The sequence below is a fragment of the Teleopsis dalmanni genome, chromosome X (genome assembly GCF_002237135.1).
Source record: "Teleopsis dalmanni isolate 2A chromosome X, ASM223713v2, whole genome shotgun sequence".
Taxonomy (NCBI): Eukaryota; Metazoa; Arthropoda; class Insecta; order Diptera; family Diopsidae; genus Teleopsis; species Teleopsis dalmanni.
In genome coordinates, this window is record NC_051848.1 from 14,621,946 (window position 1) to 14,644,066 (window position 22,121).

Genomic DNA, 22,121 nt, shown 5'->3' on the forward strand with positions numbered 1-22,121 from the left:
AAAGTAATGAGTTGAAAAAGTAGTCTGCTTTTTATTCTAAAAATAATGTCTTTATCGACCTGCTTTATTAATACTATATACATGTTTTTACTAAATTTGTCTTTTAATAATCCAAAACATAGTCCAGAACTTTGTTTATTTCTGGTCATAGTTCTGGAATATAAAGCTATATGTTTTATATTTGTTTATAAAACATTCCAATAAGTCATTCTTTCCAATTCCAATAAATCAGTTTCTTACACGTATAAACACGGTTATTGGCAGTTTGTGCCCCAACTGTAGCTCTAGTCCTTATAACAGTGCCAATCTGACTTCATATTCAACCCACACGCCAATTTGAACTCTATCGATTTGTGGCTACGCTCTACCGAGGGTGTTAAGTTATTTTATTGGGTCTATCCTGCTCCAAAGGTTCTCCGGGCTATAACAATATAGCACTATATATATGTTATATATATGCAGTACTTCTGATTTTATAGTAAATACGATATATTCTTGTCCAATATTAAAATTCTAAGAAACCAGGGTTAAAATTATTCTGGTTTTATACATTTTCAAATATAATTTTTTTATATTTATTGTAATAATATTATTGGACACAGTAAGGTCTCAGTAGGACAAAACAAAAATCGATTTAAAACTCATTGTAAAGAACTTATTCATGTGTAACTACACGATCTTCAGCAGACTCACTACTTATGATTATAGAAAACCACTAATAATGGTGTAATTTCCACAGCTACAACCTTCAATTACTTTCTATCAAAGATTTGTGTAGCAATCAATAATAATAGCATTAATTTATAATAAATAATAATATATTAATGTTTTTTTAAATTATTAAAGATTACTGGAATTAACTTAGCACAAATTGGTTTTGAACGACCGCAGGAGCATGATACTCAGCCGTGTGTGCCACTTATCGTTAAAACATTGTTTTTACTTATGTTCTGGGTGACATTGCGACAGTTCAGCAAAGAAAAGAAATATCGGAAAATGGGTCAAAAACTCTCGCATATCAGTTTCTCCTCCTCAAAATACGAATCAAAGAAAACTTCAAAGTTCCTAAAACAAGCTGGTTCAGTTATTAAAAATTTACTTGTGCGTCTATGGATGTGGCTATTGGTGCTGGTGATATTTTTATGTGCTATATCAGGCAAACAAATGACAGGCTTTCGTATATGTTATATGGGACTGTTTCTATTTTTCCTGCTAGTCTTTCAGTCTTCGTCACAAGCTTGGATTAAAATCATGTATGGTTTTTGGCTGTTTCTAATTTTCTACTCAATGTCAATATTAATACTTATATACACCTATCAATTTGATAAATTCGATCAATATTGGAATGATTACTTGAATATATCTAAAACGCTGTAAGTAAAAAAGTATATGTAACAATTTATATATTTACCTATTATTATTTGTAAGTAATTTATCTATATCTATTATTTACTAATAATTGATGTATTTTTTATATCATTAGACAAACCGATATAGGTCTCCTACGTTATAAAACAAAAGACCTATTCTTACATCTAGTTTCACCAACAGTCATTGTAATACTTACCGTTATTCAAGTTCATTACTTTCATAAACGCTTCATAACAGCACTAGAACACCGTACTATACAAGATCGTGGAACTAACTTGCAAAGGATTCGATCGGCGAGTTTTATGAGGGCGAGTAGAAAAAGTTATCGGCTGTCAGAATCAGACTTCCAGCAGTCTTTTATGGATCTCATGCGACATGGCTTAAAGAAAATGAAAGCCAATTCAAAGTATTTATTTGTTAATACGAAGAAACTATTTTGGCGTCTAATGGAACTACATGCCATTAAATTGGTGTATTTGTTTGCATTTCTTTGCTGCGTTAGTGAGGTTTGTATATAATTAATTCACTCCATAATGAATTTATGATATTATGACTAGCTAATATTTTGCTCTAAATATCGCTGTAGGTATGCTTGCTACACATAATTCTGGTGGCTTTATGTTTAATCGGTGTTATGGCCCGTTCGTTCTTGCACATATTCATCAGTCGGGTGATCTCGCTGGTCGTTACTGTGATTGTCATCATCAGAATGATATATCAGATTGCGTATTTGGATCATAATCGTTATAATGTAACATGTGTAAGTTGAAATGAAGTTTTATTTTATTTAAAAACTACTCGTCAGTTAATTGCTCTAGTAAACTTATTATTAATACGAAATAATAATCGACTTTCTCGAAATTGTTGTCTGGCTTGAAGACTATTTGGAGCCATTATCTCATGCAATATTATCTAATTTTCCTTTAATTCCCAGGACTCAAATAACCAAACTGTTTATAATAATGCTTTCTGGTTTGGTGTCGCAAAAGCTTCTAAAGAAACCGGCAACCTCATTGGTCTCTTGAAAATGCACATAATATATATGATGATGGTTACTTTGCATGCTGTGGTAACATTGCGGCATCAAAAATCACGAGATCAAAGAAGTAATGAAGCCTATTTCAAGAAAGTACTCTTTCCTGGTATAACTCGTGCAGACGCAGAAAAGAATTTCAAAGGCATGATAAAGTTTCTGTGCAATTATGGTTTCTATAAATTTGGTCTGGAAATATCGTTAATTATGCTTGTGTGTAACATTGCATTCAGACGTGATATTGTTGCTTTGATTTATGTATCGTGGTTAATTATATTCATACTATGTGATCGAACAAAGTGTTCGAGAATATGGATTATTTATCAATGGTTCCTGGTATCGTCTATCATGATACAATACATTATTTTGGTTGGATTACCACCAAGCTTATGTTTAAGTAAGTTTACTTTTGTTTTTATATGTATGAGTAAAAGCATTAAAATTTTATAAATGTAATCCACTTTACAGATTATCCATGGACAAATTCATCATTTGCGGAGAAAATACAACGTTGGGCTATGCTACCTGGCAATTATTCCTATAATCACTTACCAAAGCTTATATTCGATTTTATAGTCCTCTATATTGCAAAACGTCAGCACCGTGTCTTTGTAATTGAAAAACACTATGAACAGCATAACATAGCATACCCTGGTGGAAGTAATAACAACGTTGTTTCCGATATAGCGAAGTTGGGTGTAGAGCCTTTCGTCAATCCAACACGAGACTTTTTAACAAATATACGTAACTATTTAGATATTTGCAAAAATATTGTGCTCTGCAGTTTCTACTGGGTAACATTGGCAGTAGTGTTTTATGCAGGCACTTGTATAACAGATTTCCTAGCGTTGGGATATTTAATTGGTGCATTTATATTTCTGTGGCAGGGCTCAGATTTCTTTTTGCTTCCCATTAATACAATCATCAAGCGATGGCAATATCTGTTAGCCTTTAACGTTGGAAGTATAGCTGTAAAGACTGCATTGCAAATGGCGGGATGTCTATTTTTCAAAGAACTGACAGAAAATTGTTGTTGGCTTGTCCACATATTCGGTATTACATGCGCAATTAGTAGAACTTCAACCCAAGTCGACGAATTCGATGCTTTTACTTCTGAAGAATGCCCAGCGCCAACAAAACAAGTAGTACTGTTATGGGATGCGATCTGTTTTGCTTTTATATTGTTGCAATTGCGAATATTCAAATCATATTACTTCTGTCACATAATTGCCGATGCTAAAGCTAATAGTTTACTAGCTTCCAGGTAAGCTAAATTGCTAATAGAGAGATGCTTTAACATAAATATAATCTCTGTATGCTCTTCTTAACAGGGGGGCTGAAATAATTGAGGACTTGCGACAGAAGCAAATAGCACATCGACATGAACATGAAATCTTAGTGCTACATAAAATCAAGCGGAAGATGGAAAAGATACGTGCTACACAACAGAAAATCAAACCGGCTGATAAAACCACACATTTTGATGGTAAGTTCAAGTGCTTTGGGCAAACTATCGTATATTTTAGGGAATATGTGCTTCGTTCAAGCAGAAATAAGACGTAAGGCGTTCACTTTTTATTTAAGAGTATTAACCATTTCAGGTGTTATTAAGATTTTTGAAAATATCATTTATAATAATATATACGACAATAGAGAGTGAAGCAGGCGTAATGGATAAGTACGAAGTAAATTTTTATAAGAAATGTAATTTTAATACAATTTATAATTTATAATTTGTTTATATAAAAACTGAGTTGTGTTGCGACTCAATCCTTATATAAAAATAACCAGAGTCGATAGAGTTATTATTTAGTTAAACGACAGATTTTTGGTTTGGTTTAAGTCTGAATTTAAAGTTGAATGGGAAGTATTTATATTGTGGCGCTCTTCATTTTTTGAGCGCATTTTTTTTTGAAAAAAAAAAAAAATTTTTAACAGTTTTTCAATTCGATTTTTGACTGAAAAACTTGAACTGTTTTTTTTATTATGAATATTGTCATAATTTTGAGTGTGTTTCGTTATTGTGAAAAAAAAAATATAAGAAACATATTTTAAAACAAAAACCCAGATGCAGATGAGGAAGTTGTGATAAAAATGGCACCACTGGCGCGCCATAGCAGCTTTTCATCTTGTCAAGGCTCTGATTATTGTACACCAGATGATGCTGACGCGGATGCAGATGCAGATGCAGAAGACGATGTAGTTGAAGAAGATGAATCTCAGCACTCAGTTTGCACAACCGATTCCAGTCGTGCAGACACTAACAGTTCTGAGGATCGAGCACAATTAATTGATAGTCCAATACCCAAGCATCGAATACATATACAAAATGTTGATGATTATGATTCGGATGCACAAACCGACTTTGCCGATGTGCATTCATTGAGTGAAGGTAGTAACAATGTCAGTCCCCGCGCCGGTATTAAACGCCTCAAAATACCCATGGGTAGTTTGCAAACAAAACCACAGGTAATTTAATGAAAGTATTAAAAACAACCGGATCAATTGTCAGAAAATATATATACAACTTTTTTTTCGTGGTTTCGTACTTGAAGCAACTGTCTCCAAGTTCCGATATGTTGACATTACCGTTGGATGGTTTTCTGGACACAAAGCGCATATCCTTGGGTTCAACTGTGTATTCAGATTTAATTGCACCACAAGCGGACAACGTATCTATGGAATCGAATGAAGTGTTCGCACCCTCCACCAGCGTAATTTCATATATACTTCACATATATTTTCATCTCTAATATGTTATAATATTTACCTATACTATTCTTTGCTGCTCTAGTACTCAGCACAGCCAACTAACATGCGCAAGTTATTGGCACCACCTCCAGTAGGGGGACTTACTTCATGCAGCTTAGCTGTTAATGTTAGCGGTGCCAGTTCAGTTATTTCTTCGAATGTAACTACAAATGGCGGCATGACTGGTCGTCATCGTCGACAATCTTCAATTAATGCAGTATCCTGGAATGAAACAGTTTCTATAAAATGCCCTACTGAGGAAAATTTACTAGCCGCGGAAGTATGTGCTGCATAGTTTGAATAACTTTTCATTTAAAATTTAAACAATATGAACAGCAGATTTCGAGATTGTGGAGCATTTATTTCAAATTGATTTTTAATCTTTACTATTTATGTTTTTATTTATTAATGCACCTTGACTAAATGGTCCCATGCACAAGTTTGCTTTTTAAATAGACAGTTCGAACCGTACCATTTGCGTTTATATATGTACACATAATGAAATCATTTCGCAAGAATCACTGATTTGACAATATCTGAAAGAGACCATATATCCGGTTCAGGTGTTATTTTTTCCTAACAATAAAAACTATAACAGAAACTCTGAAAACAGAAATTTAATGTGAATGCACTATTTTGATTTTTTGTCGTAAGAACTATGTCGGTTGAAGTTTTCCTCAAAGCTTCTATTAGATTGCTATGACACGCTGCATCAGCTGGCAAGCAAAAACAAAGTGGTGCTTTACTGGGTGCCTGGTCACACAGAAATCAATGGTACTGAGCCTGCCAACAATCTTGCGAGGTCAGAATCTGCCACTCAAATCTGTGGTTCGGAACCATATTGTGGATTAAGTTGATCTACAACAAGGTCTCTGATTGATAAATGGTTTTCAGTCGGGAGAAGTCGCTACTGGCGCGACATTCCAGGTATTCATCAGGCTAAAGAACTGGTTCATCACTACAGTTATGTTGAGATCTCCTTCTTCAGCAGAACAGAGTTGAGGTTGCAGGTGGGATATTTAACGGGTCACCTTAGCAAAATGGGTCTATCCAAAGAGATTGATTGTCGACTCTGCTTAGATGCAGACGAGACTTCCAGTGACTTGATCTGGGCCAGGAGGGGTCTGGGTCGAGAACTACTCTCCCTTTCTGAAAGTAGTAGGTCCTCAATGGCCGACATTCTAGTTCTTATTCGGAAGGCGCAATGTCTTCTGTACGGTTAAGGTCTGTTGCAGCACAAAAAATCAACTATGGTCACTGTGCTTCGCACCGTTAGGAGCTGGTACCCCGTTTATTCCTATTCCTATGTCGGTTGAAAAGCATCCAGATGTTTTTGTTTGTTTATTTTTTTAATTATAGCGAAGATTCTATGATTTATTTATTCTTTCAACAATACGCTGAGATTTATATGTATATGTTTTGTTGTCTTATCCGATTTGTTGTTCATATTGGTAAACATTTTATTAATCGAAACTATTCAAGAAATAAATATTTCTGGTATTAATATAAAATATAACATCAAAAGGAATCTGATGACTTGCCAGTGACATTACGCCAAAAATCGCTGCATAGACGACATCTCAGTGTGGGCAACGCGTCCTACTCAATGGGTGAGGGTGTACGTCGTCGATATAGTAACATATCCGGTGTACGAGACGAAACCTACTTACAAAGTGCGACACGTCCACAAAGTTGGGGTCCAGTTGGTACGGCCTATTATTTGGAATCGTTGATGTTTGAAGTACCCGAAACTACGCTGCATGGACAATGTATTTGGAGCTACTCAATGTTTTATTTGTTGTGTCTTTTTTGCTATACTACATAACAATTAAGAAAACTTTGTAAAAATAAACAAACAAAAAATACAACATTCAAACTATTTCGAAATGAAACATTTTTATTATAATTCCATAATATAATTTTTACTATAGCTAGAAAGGTAGTGCACTAAGTTTTGATATGTAAATATCACCGCATTAAAGTAACCTAAAGTATGAAATGAAATTTCTATGTATATAATTATAAATAACATGAATATGTCTATATTCTGAGTATCCTAATATGCAATTGATTAGGACTTTTTTTAAATAAAATAATAAGTACTTATACACTCGTATAACTAATGACGAAAAATATCACTTATATTTTGTAAATATTGAGAAGTGATAATTTTTAATATTTTAAAAAGATTCGAGTATATAAAAAGTATGCAATTACTTTAAATATTTTTATTTAATACCATAATTATGAAATACTAAAATCCTGCAAAAATAAAGTACCTAATTTATGCAAGAATCGTGGCTAAAATGTAACTGACTAATTCCAATAGTCACTAACTTTGCAGCCACATTGCATTATAAATCATTTTTAAGAATTTGTAAATTTTATATTGTTTAAGTTAATTTTTTTATATTGTCTTTTTTATATTTCTCTAATATCGTACTCTCTAAATGCATATATCTGACCCACCTTTCTATGTTAGGTGAAGATGAAATATTATTCTAAATTTTTTTATGAGCTACATAAATATTTAATATGGTTAATATTTATTAATAATAATCATAATTTGCTTATTTGCATTTTAATTTTAATATTTATATTTTTGCTTTTTACAGTTTTTATTTCTATATCTTTTCTTATATATATTTTTAGAATATGGTAATCAAATACCTGGACCAAGAGCGCACAAAAGGCAAACGCATCCAGAGGGTAAAACTCTTTTATTTATTATTATTTATAAATTAATTTATTTTACAAGAACTTATTTTACAAAAGACTTATAAACATATTAGGGGGGGACGGGGTATACACGATTTCGGACAACGAGCTCAATAATCGTAATCAAAAGTAACGTAGTCACAATGCAGCGCGAAATGTGTCTTTACCTTTAATCGGAATCGAAATCGAAATTTATCTTGATGTTGTCGCTTTGTGGTGTTATTATATTACTCGGTTATGGAGTTCTTTTGTTGAGATCGTGATATCTACTATTTTATCCAATAATTGGGTTTTTATAAATATATTTCAAAAATCCTTTTTAAACTCCTGTGTTAAATTAATGAATGTGTTAATACTTCATGTCGATTTATGTATACTTTTTTTATATCTTATGTATTTTATGATTGGTTTTTATATTCCTCTTTAACACAATAGATCACCTAAACTATGTTACACAGCATTCCTCAATTAATATATATTATTATTAGTTGGCATGTTTGTGTAATTAATTATATCTAGCTTATAATACTAGCTATTATTTATGTTATATATAGTAACAGTATTTTTTATTAATCTAAAATTTCTAGCAAACTCATGCATTCCTACATTTTGCTAAGAAAGGTAGAAAAGGTTAGATTCGGGCCCATCTGTTTTACTCACTTACTTATTGTTGTCCTCTTCTCCTCGTGGAGCATAGGGCCTCTGCCATAGATCTGAATCTAACTCTATTGGGTGCTTCGCGGCATATATCATTTCAGTTATAATTTGCATTATTAAGTTCTCTGTCTACAGTTCTGCGCCACGTTTGTGCTGGTGCATCAGATCTTCTAGAGTTTTAGGGGTTCCATCTGATTGCTGTTTTTACAATATTGTTGGCAGGTCTTCGAAGTGTGTGGCCAATCCATCGCCATTTGCGTCGACCAATCTGAACTGGAACGGTTCAAGTCTTCATTTATTATTTTTTCAGGGTATCTTATACCAAGTATTCTGCGCAAGCACTTGTTTATGAAAGTCTGAAAGTCATAATTTGATTTAGTATTACAACGCAGTAAGCTTGTGCAACTAATTGCATCTTGTTAAACAGCCACGATTTATTAATAATTAATGTACATATGTATAAATATAGTCTTTCAATTTATTTTAGGGGCTTTCAGTTCTTCAAGCACCTTTCTCTGGCTACGCGTCTGCAACATCGATTAAGCCTTAGTATCCTTGTCAGAATGCTTCCATCTTTTACTACCGAATTATATTGTAATCCAATTGGTAACTTTTGTGGTTTTTCATAGATAAATTGCAACTATTTAAATTACATAAAGGATCCAATGTAACAGCTGCATTATTGTTGTCCCAAAGTTGCTCATTAATAATTGTGGTAAGCTGTGAAGATGTATATGGCAGACAACATGAAAGAAATTATAAATATGAATACATAAATCAGGATATTATGAAACCTAGCCATTTTAGTGGGACAGTGCCGAGAATTAATTGTAGTCAAAGTGAAGTGGTGTGTACATCTGAAAATAGATGGGGGACATCATGGGATGTAGGGCTACAGTTAAGGCGAAAATTAGGAACTGATATATTGATGCGTGTCAAGTAATTGTTTATATATTGCACATATATCCATATATATTCTGACCTTAATTGAGCAATGACAGTTTTTGTTGCATTGGGAACGGCGTCACTCATCTTTGCAGATATTTGGCGGAGTCTTATCAAGAACTTTGTTGCTATGCAACTGTGGTCTCGAGGAGGAAACTCCATGTATGTTGAGTACTATAGGTTTTTTATTTGATTCTTACGTATTGCTCTTCCTAAAGCGTTAGTTTTGTGTATTGTTGTTTTGAAACTTGTCCTGATAAACGTGATTTAAGTTATTAGATATGAACAAAATGTATTCTATTAGATGTGATCACTTGTATCACTTGTATGAAGTATCTAAAAATAACTTTCAGAAAACCTAAAAAAAACCCGTCGTCGTCTGGCATGGGGGTGAATCTGTGCTGAATTTACGAATTAAAAATTAGTGATTTAAGTGATTTAATTTATCAGATATTCGTAACAGTACTGATCAACATACTAGTATCCTTCCTGTTCATACCTAGGTATATAAACTTATGCACAAAAAAATAAAGTAACTCAATATTTTATTATTAATTTTATTAAAATAAATAGTTATTTATGATTACTAATTATATATATTATATAAAGTATATATGTGATACACATTCATTAGAAAATATTATAATTATGCTACTATTTTGTTAACAGCATGACAATATTTAAAGTTACTTTCAATTCATTATAGTATAAATTTATATTTATATATACATATATTTATAAGTGATTATTTTATATATACTTGTATATATTCTTTTATTGTATATAATATATATTTTTTGCCTTGTTCAACAGATTTTGTTAATAATATTTTTGAATGATATTTTTATACCCAAATGTATTCCATATAAATTATATGTACATGTTAATTTTTATTTAAAATGTATAAAGTTGTTTGTATATGATATTTTTATTTTATTTTAATTTTTTAAATATTAATTTATTTGATATAAAATCGTATTGTGTTTGATTCAGATGCAACCATACTTTGGCTTGAAAATGTTAAATTCACATTAATTGGTTCGGGTATAAAAGGTTTTTAATTTCCATTCAATGCCTTGTATAAATGTGTAAATATTGTAACATTAAGTGTATATATAGTGTAAATATATATACATATATAATTAAATATTATATATTGTGTATGTTATTTAATATAGCTCAACTGTGTGTGCAATTTAACTATCGAATAACTAATAATTTGATGCCTTTCGTGGGGTATATACCAACAAATTAAAATACCTAACTTGCATGCTCGAGTCCAGAAACTTAGGAGCTTCTAAATACTTTTCTATATATATATATATATATATGCCTATAATTTGAATGCATATAATAAAGCTACTTTTATCTATTAAATCCTTTAACGCTACTATTTTCTTAAGCTGGACTAATTTTACTATCATTAGTTAAATTTTTTACCATTTTCATACTTTTTCCATACTTTTGTACTCTACTCTAAGCTTTTCTTATAAACAATATAGTCCTTAAAACCGACAATGCTGCTTGAATGTGCTATAAATAGTTTTTAATTATCTATAATGCAAACATTTAAATCCATTATGTACACTTATATTTATTTACCTATATATATAGCTATACATACTATTTGTGCTCGTCCTTATATACATAATTTATATGACAAATATACACTTTATACATTATTTTATAAAAACATAAATACACAATATCGTATCTTGATATCGTGAACTGGTGTTTATGTGTCTTAGTATCTATTTTATATAATAAATATATTCTTTATATAATCCATTTACATTCTATACAAATCGTTGCAATACCAATGTTCAACTTCTCAATATTAATAAAAATTTTATTTGTTCGTTATTCAACGAATAGCTGTACGTGCGGGCGACTACTATATGTTCGAAGATATGGACAAGAAATTCGAATTGGATCTCATAGAAGATGAGGTTGATTTTCTTGATGACCAAGATAATATGACGCCGGGTGAGAAGCGCATAAACCGCCGGAAAGCCCTTTACGATGTAAGTACAGATATTTTCACATCTTACAAAAGACAAAGAAAATTTTAATTTGAGCATGGTAACACTGCATTTTTTACTGAATATCGCTCGAAGATCGTTATCTCTAATTTCTAAATAATTAAAGTTTTATTAAATTATTCTGTTTGAAAACTGCATGCATTGGAATTATTTATAATAAAAAAAAAACGACATTAAAATTTTTACACAAAAAACAATCGCATATGACAAAAATTTGAAAGCCAGGTTTGGAAAGATATTCACGCGGTTGATTATCGTCATCAGCTTTATGTGCGCCAACTTTCTTGTGTCTCAGCCCCCGGTTCACGTATTGGCATTAAAGTAGACGAAGAATTAGATGTTAAAGGTGGAATCGGTGTGCGCACCTCAACCCTCTCTGAACCGCTCGATTTGGCGTGTTGCTCAACGAGCGAACAGTTTGTGAGTTCCCAGCACGAAATTTTGTAAAATTCACCCAAAATTATTTTTGATGAAAGGCACTGCGTTTGTAATTCCACATAAATTTATATTAACTATTTTAAAATGTATTTTATACATTCAATTCATATTTTTTTATTAAATTATATGTAAATATTTTTAATATTATATATCTTTAATTTTACACAAATCTACTTCATAAAAATGTAAACTCATAAAATTTGAGAGCAATCTAAAAGAAAAATTTACATTCAGTTTATTTGACTATATTATTACAATATTTTTTTCCTTCTTATTAGGACTTAAAAAGTGAAATATAAAAAAATTAGGAAAAATATTAGATATTACAATTATTTATCAAAATATATTATCCGTCAAAATTTCATCATAGTTGCATATAATTCTATTAAAGCTCAAATTAGATCATCTATAATATAAATGTTAGCCACCTTCATAACTAGTTCGGTTCTCCAAGTCTAAATCTAATCTATAAAAATTAGATCATCTATAATATTAATGTTAGCCAAATACGTTTTTGGCTTAAGATATATAACTTTACAGGTTAGTTTTATCTCTCCGTATCTCCTCGTGTTACTTCTGTTTAAATAAATTGACAGCTTTAGCAACGGAATAACTATTTCTGTTGATGATTACCAATAACGACCTTCATAACTTCCTAACAAGTTCGGTTCTCCAAATCTAAATTTAATGTTTGTCATTTAGAAAGACAAATCTCTAGAGCAGAGAAAAATACTTTATCCAAGCTAAGATCTGCATCAGTTAAAGCGTTATTTGAGCTTGGGTCCTTGTAGTAATATATCTATAATTATAATTTCGTCAGTTAAATAATAATAATAATCACCATTAAATAAGGGCTTACTTGTTACTTTTAAAATAATATATTCTTGATTTTTGTCCAAACTTTGGCTCTACAACTCAGGGCAGCGTCGATCTGATTTACATTCAAACAATCCATAGCTTCACGTATAGTAATAATATCGTTTTAAGTCACGATTTGTCAGTCCAAAACACTTGAATAATTTGAATTTTTAACCAATAAAAAAAATATTACGCCTTTATGTATCGTCTGTGTCTACTTTAAAAGCTTCATCTACAGGAGGTTCAACTGATATATGAACTCTAAAATGGAGAGATATAAATGTAATACAGTCCGTATTTCTTAGAAAAATATTTGAAAATTCTGGGTACAAAACTATGATCATAGTTATACAATTTTCATTAGGTGGATGTAGAGACTGTCATAGGCTCGCTGTTAAGAGAAAGTGATGGTAAATGATATATTATAATATATCATTTAATATATAGTTTAATACTACTTTAATTTAATTTAGCAGTGAACATACAGCAATCATGAAATTAAATGATATACTTAGTATACCACGTCGTTCTCTTTCCTTGTCCTACGTTGGTAAATTTGTTTTCCGGGATCCGATGAGCTACTATAACAACAATATATCTGAACAAAATCCTTCAAAAGTGCTGATTTTAAGTTCCTATTCAATGAGCAACACTTAACTATCCTACATAGTACAATCACTTATATTACAATATTAGCAAATTTTTGACTGTTTTCTTTTTTTTGGAACTATTTTATAACGTTAAATTATTGTATAATATTCTGCTGATTTTTTTTACGTTAAAATTTTATATAAATTCTTATTAATTATTGTTCCTTTTGTTAAAAAGATAAGATTAGTCAAAGTCCCATCGAATGATCTGGAAATGAAGGAACAAGATCAAGATCAAGATCAAGATCAAGATCAAGATCAAGATCAAGATGATCAAAGCTTTTATAAAGATTTGGAACCAGAGGAGTCCTCAACAGTTATACGTCCAAGCACAAGTAAAGAAGGAGCTTCTACATCATCAGCTACTGATGAGACAAAAAAAACACGTGGACCTGTGGAATTGACTGAAAAGGAATCAGATGATGGTAAATACAATGATAATACACATTAACTTTAATTATATTATTATTTATGATATATCTTCACCTATCGCTAGATTCTTAACTAAACTTATTTAGTTTACTTATTTTTTGATATTTTTTTAATATTGTTTTGATTTTTAACAAATCAGATCTGGAAGGAAACCCTATCGTACGTTTACTTGAAGGTTTCTTAGTCTCGCTATCACTACGTCTAAATCGTTTCTCACGTAATTATCGCTATGTGAATAAGATCTTAACTGAAGAAAAGAAGGCCGTAAAGGTATGTACTTTTTATTATAAGTGAATTATTAATTTTGCTGTTAATTTAAATTTAAAATAATAAAATTTGCTATATGCAGGAATCTCCCAGTCTCTATCAAGCCAGAGGATCTGCCGTGATTCAGCTTATTAAGAAGCTTGACAGGTATTTATATGTCAAAATAAACAGAATATAAAGCTAAAGAAAAATAAATTGTATGAAGTACTTGATTAGTCGAGACATTCGACATTCATAACCGACTATCTCGGTATTTTTTAAGCCAGCAACTGAAATTGGCATTGTTTAAATTAATAGTATTTATGAAACAAATTCTTTGACAACTATTAGTATAAGCTTTTTTATTGTTTGTTGTATATTTAAATTTCTAACTATTGTTATGAATTCCTTCTACTATTATTTTTCTTTGAATTTCAATTATTTATTATTTTTAATTTATTTTATTAAATTAATTTTATTTTTTGCATATGTTTACGTTTCCTCCTTTCCTTCACCTTTGTTTGTTCTCAAAACTAAATCACAAAAATAAAAATCAAAAAAAAAAAAAAAACACATCGTCACATTTGCTGTTATCTGCCACATTTGATTTGTTTAGAGATGATAAGGATGAACCTCCTTCCTCATTCACTGCAAGGAGTGCACAAAATAATCAAAACATATCACCACAATATCAAACAAATACCACAACTCCACAAAACACCCCACCAATCACCAATACCAACACCAACACCACCACCAACTCCACAAATCAAACATTAGATTCAGATTCTCAAACGCAATCACAACCAAATCTGCAAGATCAAAGTAGTCAATCAAGTAATATCACTCACGACAATCAAAACACTCAAGAAAGCCAAACAACCCAATCAAGTCGAGAAATCCAAGCAAGTCAAGCAGGTCAAGACAGTCGCACAAGTAAAACAAGTAAAGCAAGTCAGCCACAAAATCCAGACGCAATCATCGAAATTCCAGTAGACACAGTCGATACAACCAAACATAGGTAAAAATTAAATTAATTAAATATTTAATTAAATTATTAATTTAATTAATTCAATAATTTAATTAATTAAGTAAACAAAATTAAATATTAGTTATAAAGATACAAAACCAATGCTAAAGGCTTCTCCAGACATTTTAACTTAACATATTGTATATTCTTATTTAAGTTCTAAGTTCTAAGTTCTATTAAAAAATTACTAATTAAATTTTTTGTTTATAAATTAATTAAGTTTTAATTTAGTCACTGTTATGGCTTCAACGTTTTTATTTACTAATTTTAAAAATCATTTAATGCATTTCTCATATTTTTAGAAGTGAACTGCAATCAAATTTAGCGTCGGCTCGGAGGTAAGTTGTGATTTGCTCAAAAATTTTTTTGTTTTTTATTAGTTGTGCAAATTAAATTTTTAAATAAAATAACTTTAAGAATTAGGATATACGATAGTGAATCTTCTCACTGTAGCTTAAATCAATACAACTTCTTTATCTCATACTTTTTACAAGAGTTCTTTGCATTTTAAGTTTATTTTTAAATTGAAAAAATTGAAAAAAGAAGATTAGGGAAAAAACACAGAAGATGTACCTACGTATTCCATATATGTAGATTTTTATTCTTGTTTCTCTCCATTCTTGTTCTTCTTTCAGCCTCATTTCCCATCGAATTAATTATGTGAGATAGTTGATAGTTAAAATGTCGTCTTGACTTTGTTGAAAAGTTTGGGTTATCGGAACAACACAAATCAGAAGAAACAGATATTAGAAATTAGAACCTTTTTTAATAATACTAACTCCGATACTTAACTACATTAGATGTACTTCTCTAACTATTCTTCTAAGTTAAAATATTTTTTAATAAATAAGAGTTTCTACCCTTCTTGTGTGTAAACATGTATTAATAGCAAGTTTTCTAGTCTAGGATCAAATTTAATAAACACCATAAATGAATTATAAGAGTTTGTATATATATAAGACCTCTACCTAATAGTGTAGGATCATATCGTGTCTAAGTAATTTAATTGACCTGTGTAAGTAAGGCTACAAGTAAGGCTACGTGATCTACAAGATCACTCCAAATGAGAATCCACTACTATTGCTTATAGCAGATTTTTTAGTCTAGTATTCCGTTTACTTAACAGTAAATCTTTCAGACAAATTTGGTTGAAATTTTAAACCCAAAAAACTATTCGGAAACAATAGAACATGGATAGTTGTAATTGTAACTGGTTTCAAAAGTAAGAATCTTATTTATTCTTAAAAAATCTTACTTAAAGTTAACTTAAATTTAAACCCGAAATAAAAGTCAGTGTAAAATTGTTTTTAGTTAAAGTTACAAATGTCATTTTTTCGTTACACCTATGAACTCAAGTGCTTCGGACTCTATTTTTCTATCCCAATAAAATTTTCCATAAATGTGATCTCTTAATAAATTTTACATCAACTTCTTACTTACTTACTTACTTACTTAGGTAGTTGGCCATTACAGACGTAAGTTATTCTTAGCCGAGTCGAGTAGCCTCCGCAAGCCAACCCGATCAAATCTTAACTTCTGATTTTCTATATATATTCTTCAACTTCTGTTCTTCTCTATTTTTATTAATTTTTTTTGGCTTACTAGATTTGTGAAGGAACCACGGACATTTATAGCAACAGTAATAATAGTAATATCCTTTAGTTGGAATCAAGGCCTTTGTTCACAATTTTTGGACTTTCTATTATCCTAACAATCCTATTAAGCTTGTTTTCTACTAAAGTGATCTATTGAAAATATTGTATTCTATTAAAAGAAAATGTCTTACGTTCTTAGAAGGTTTATAGTCCAGTTACTTCGACCAAACTTCGCAATGACCCAGCAAAAAAATTGCTAAAAGAGTCTGAAAATGGCCAGTTTGAGCTTATATGAAAGCTTTAATAAAGTTTTCAATTGAATTTGATCTGCATTTCTGAAATTTGGTGAAATTTAATAAAAATGCAAACTCCAGTGTCATTTGCTAATTCACAAAAGCAAAATTTTGACCCCTCCTTCACATACACTATTTTCTCATTTACGCTTATTCCACAAATACCATGTGTTCTCTAACATTCAATTCAAATCCTTTTCTTATTTTTTATTTTTCATCCATGAGATGAAAAAGCTTTCAGCTATCTGACCTATCTGTTGACCTAATTTCTTAAAACAATTTTTGAAAAATAATTAGCTTTCACTTTTGGCACTTTGCAGATTAATCTAGCACTCACAAAAATAGCAATTTATTTGGTAATAAAATATTTAGATGCTTTAGTCTATCATACAATATGTTTCCGCACAAAATTTTTTAGGTTTTTAGAATTGTTATATATCGATTTAATTTAATTTTAAGATAATTAATTTTAATGGTTTTATTTCGATTTCAATAGTATGTTGACGCATCTATTTTTCACATTTACCAATAACCTTAATTTTGATCATTAGTTTCACTCGAATCAAAACTCCATTTTTATTTGAAATATTACATTATTTTCATGCCATTGAACAGTAAGTCTTCCTCAGTTCTACCTAGTTCCTTATAATATAAATTTTTGTTATACTTTTCTGTTATATTTTGCACAGACGTAAATTAGCGGGTTTGCCCGAAATTCGTATACGGGCACCCTCTTTCGATCGCAGTTATAATGGCTCGGGTTATATAAGTAGACACCGGTCCTGTGAGTGCGTTGACAGGTAGCAAAAAAATACTATATTTTATTCGTTAATTATAATATCTCGAATGTATACATTTCGTTTGCATATCAATTTACATACATATGAGTTGATCATTACCTATGCCTCAGATCAATTGGCAGTTAATTTTTACTTAATCATCTGGATGGAACATATGTATTTTTGCTCTTGTTTGGTCAAAGAATGCATAATTTCTTCTTATTTATTATCATTTTAATCCGTGTTTTTGTAGTCCAGCTGTTATTTGTTGCATGCCTAGCTTTCACTCCAGTAATTAGAGAACAAAGCTAAGATTATATTTATTTACATTTTCGAAATTGTAACAATTCGTTGGCATTTTTATCATACGCATCCATTTATTTCATTTTATTCATTTTTGTTTGCTTTCCGAGTTGTACTTAGTTATTCTACATATGTATTTTGTTTATATCTCTTAAAAGCATGCGAGTTCCAGCTTTTATATATTTAAGTTTGAAAACGCTAAAATAGTTAGCGTTTAGTGAAATTATGTGATTTAAATATGTTTGTATTACAATTTCAAAAACAACGAGATTTTCATATAAATCTTTGATCCACTAGTTTAAGACTAGAAGTTTCATCCCTCTTCGCTTTGCTTGCTGAAAATGTTCTCTCCTCTTCCGGTAATAATTTTTATTTATTCTTTATTTGTGCAAGCAAAATATTATGCTAAATATTTTTGTTTCCATTTTTACGTCCCTAAAAATATGCAATTTAATTAAAATCTTAGAGAATCTTAGAGATTTTTTTTACTTTTGTAAAGAAATTGTCAATAAAAAAATAATTGTTAGTAATAAATATATCATAAAATATATATATGGGACTATATAGCAGGGTTCGTATTTATTCACTCATGAGCAGCTCAGGCTCATAAGCAAGAGCCAATTGTTTGTCATGAGTGTGAGCCCAAATTTACTCATATTGAGAGCTGCTCATCAGCATGAGCCTTCCATTTGCTCATATTAAAGAACAGCTCATGAGATCTCACGAGCTCAATTTTTTGATTTGCGATTCTCAATAAAAAGCGATTTATTTTTGATTAGTTTACTTGCTTTATTTATTTTTATATACGTTACTTGTTATGTGAAAATATATAATTTAAAATTAACTTAGCTTATAACTATTTATATTAAAACAATATAATGAAACAATAGGTCTGTTTCACCAGCTACTCGTAGTAACTCAAGTAAAACACAAGTAAAGTTCAAACTGAGCACGTAACACAAATAAAATGCCAAATAACATTCTTTACACAGATTTTCATGGAACAGCTTTGTATAAAATCTGGTGAGAAGACCAGTGCCGCGGAATATACATTGTTTCCGAGAAGTTTTTTGATGACTTGTTTTAACAAAGAAAAAGTATTATATCTTAAATTTAGAGCATGAGATCTCATGAGCCTCAGCTCGTCGTACTCTTGCTCACGTGCGTGATTCAATTTATAACTTAATAGCGGTTCTTGAGCGTGAACTCTACAATTGGACTCACTCGTGAGCGTAAGCAATCATATGAAAAGAGTTTCTTGCCTGCTCATGAGCTGTGAGCAGAATGAGGAGAAAAGAGCCACTCATGGATACGCAAATACGAACTTTGCTATATAATAAAAATAACACATATAATATAATTACATATAATAAGTCTAATAATTGTCATAAGTAAACTAAAAAGTTACAACCTGAATCATATTTTTAACAGACCACTGTTTGGAGCTCTTTCCTGCCTTCTGCTTCCACTTATAGGAAACAAATAAATACATGTGATAAGCAATCATAACATAGAATATTCATTTCTAATGCATAATAAAAAGCTTTTTTCAAATTTTTTTAATAGAAAATTGAATTTTTCATAATCTCAAAATATCAAGAATATATAATTCAATCCACACTTTCAATCTAAAATTCCAGTACAGCTGCAATTAAACTGCTCGGTTTTCTATATAAGAATTAATATTATGTATTATGTTTTCTACCATTATCAGAAGTGGCTAATTGGCACTACATCATAAAGTAAATAGATTCTGTGCCATACTTTTAGACATTCATTAAAAGTATTCACTTCTGATTTTACTTATGCGCTTAAGTTTGAAGACACATTGGTTGGTTTCTCATTATCCCTTTATCACTGTCTGTGTAGTTAAAATTTATAAGTTTTGTGTAACTATATTTGGGCTTTTTGTGTAGCTCATTTACATAACCGAATCGGTTCTTTCTGAACAGATATAGTTCAATATATTCAAACTTAATTTTTATATAACTTTTATTGCATGATATCTATATTACAGTCACGCCGATTTTGCTTTTGAGGACGAAGATTTCATTACTCGTGATCATCATGTTGTAATAGAGGTTTTGATATCAGCCTGGTATGCTCTACTAGCTAATACGGATTTGATATGTTATATTGTTATTTTTATAAATCAGGTAAAACATTATTATTATGAAAATTGATTTAAATAGTCTTATATATATACTTACATTATCTATGTGTTTGTAGGTTGTCAATGCTAGCGTCATTGCATTGCCAATTCCACTAATGGTCTTCCTTTGGGGTACTCTCTCGCTGCCACGTCCAACCAAAACTTTCTGGGTTACACTTATTGGCTACACGGAATTGGTTGTACTTATAAAATGTGTCTTCCAGTACAAACTTATTTGGGCGAATTACACCAGCATTGGCCAACCATTGGCACCGGCCAAAATAATTGGAGTGCAATGGAATCCAAATTATGCTACTTATGACTTAATGGTACTGTTAGCATTATTTTTCCACAGGTTTGTATAAATGATAACTTAATGTGGATGAAGCCGTTTATATATATTATTTTTCCTTTATATTATAACAGGTTTATTTTGAAATCGCAAGGTCTTTGGAAATCAGACTATGAGTTATCAACAAAACCTGCAAATAGCCCACCACACGAGTAAGTATTTTGTAGTGTTTTAACAAATAATATTGCTAATGCATTGGGTAAATGGGTTTCTAAATAACATATGCCATAAATAACTCGATGAGGTGAAATAAAGTTTGTGTTTTGGGGTGCTGATTGTAACTTCGACCTAAGTCATATTACCTTACCACTTCGACGGAACGAACCCATAAATTAATATAGTTCGTCCCATATTAATTTATGTCTGAGTTGGGACATAAAAACATAAGGGCGTCATCATAAGGAAAATGACTGCAGTTTAGGTACACATTTGAAATAAACAAATACTTAAAACGTTGCTAGGTTCTGACATGAATACGACAACAATAGTTCACGCTTCACAAAGGAACCGTGAAGAAATCAGGTGGAGACTTTTTAGAAGACCTCTACTTCGGTGTAGAGGACGGTGTTCTCTTGTCAATTGTCAACCTTAATAATGTTGTCTCCCTTGAAATGTGTCGCAATATTTATAATATGAAATACCCTTCAGCGTCACGTGCAAGGGAAAATTGTTTTCGCCGCAAGTGATTGTGGTCTTGCAAGAGATTCGTTTTGGACTTCATATGAAAGTGATCAATATGCATCATGCAATGACAGGCAGTCTAAATGTGCCTGTCGACGAAGTTGTAACATTATTGGATGTTACTTTATCTTCACTTCGGTACATATAATGCGTATTACTTTTTGATTATTAATTTGTCATCTCTTTATCTAAAAAAAGTATTAAACTTACAAATCCATTTTCATATAGTCGTGGCGCAATATAAAAAAAATTTAAATAAGACCAAATTTATTTTTCCTAAATCTTACCTACACGATCTTCTATTAAAGAAGAACTTACGCTATATTAAACATTCAAGGTGATTTCTAACTCTTCGATGTTTACACAGGGACACGTTTTACCATTAGTTCTGAGTAGATTCCTTCAATTGTCGTAATTATCTTATCAATTCTATATAAATGTCCTTGTCATCTATTTTTTTTTTACTTGTTTTCAGCAAAACATCAGTTCAGCTTTGCAAATTTCTAATATCTATTTTTATGTTTTTTTAATTGTGTTCACTTTTTTGTATACTTAGACGAAATCGTGCGGGAGTCGAGGAATCCCCAACAGAGCCAACTGGATCAATATCATTACCTTCGCGCGTTCGTAATGCAACAAAAAAAATACTTATTATTTCTAAAAGTCGCGATGAAGCTATGAGTTTGCAAGGAGTTGATGGTAATGAGCAGCACGATAGGGACTCCACCAATAGCCCTCATTCTAGTGTGCAAATAAAGTAAATATAGCAGAGTAAAAAACATAAATCAACATTTA

The 22,121-nt window shown here is 30.8% G+C and overlaps 1 protein-coding gene across 6 annotated transcripts in view; it reads left to right on the forward strand.

Moving 5' to 3' along the window:
- LOC119661937 (piezo-type mechanosensitive ion channel component) overlaps positions 1-22,121 on the forward strand; it is an 89,203-nt gene that overhangs the window by 64,012 nt on the left and 3,070 nt on the right. For 3 of the 6 annotated variants that reach the window (XM_038071450.1, XM_038071452.1, XM_038071451.1), the window contains 18 exons: positions 847-1,373; positions 1,484-1,877; positions 1,958-2,131; positions 2,306-2,801; positions 2,873-3,668; positions 3,736-3,890; positions 7,808-7,864; positions 11,351-11,499; positions 13,642-13,888; positions 14,035-14,165; positions 14,245-14,309; positions 14,758-15,162; positions 15,474-15,509; positions 17,749-17,859; positions 20,159-20,297; positions 20,371-20,648; positions 20,720-20,797; positions 21,883-22,083. In XM_038071450.1, coding sequence (XP_037927378.1) covers positions 847-1,373; positions 1,484-1,877; positions 1,958-2,131; positions 2,306-2,801; positions 2,873-3,668; positions 3,736-3,890; positions 7,808-7,864; positions 11,351-11,499; positions 13,642-13,888; positions 14,035-14,165; positions 14,245-14,309; positions 14,758-15,162; positions 15,474-15,509; positions 17,749-17,859; positions 20,159-20,297; positions 20,371-20,648; positions 20,720-20,797; positions 21,883-22,083 — 4,439 coding nt within the window. The remainder of the gene's footprint in view (positions 1-846; positions 1,374-1,483; positions 1,878-1,957; positions 2,132-2,305; positions 2,802-2,872; positions 3,669-3,735; positions 3,891-7,807; positions 7,865-11,350; positions 11,500-13,641; positions 13,889-14,034; positions 14,166-14,244; positions 14,310-14,757; positions 15,163-15,473; positions 15,510-17,748; positions 17,860-20,158; positions 20,298-20,370; positions 20,649-20,719; positions 20,798-21,882; positions 22,084-22,121) is intronic. The other 3 variants (XM_038071453.1, XM_038071454.1, XM_038071455.1) reach the window with 3 other exon arrangements.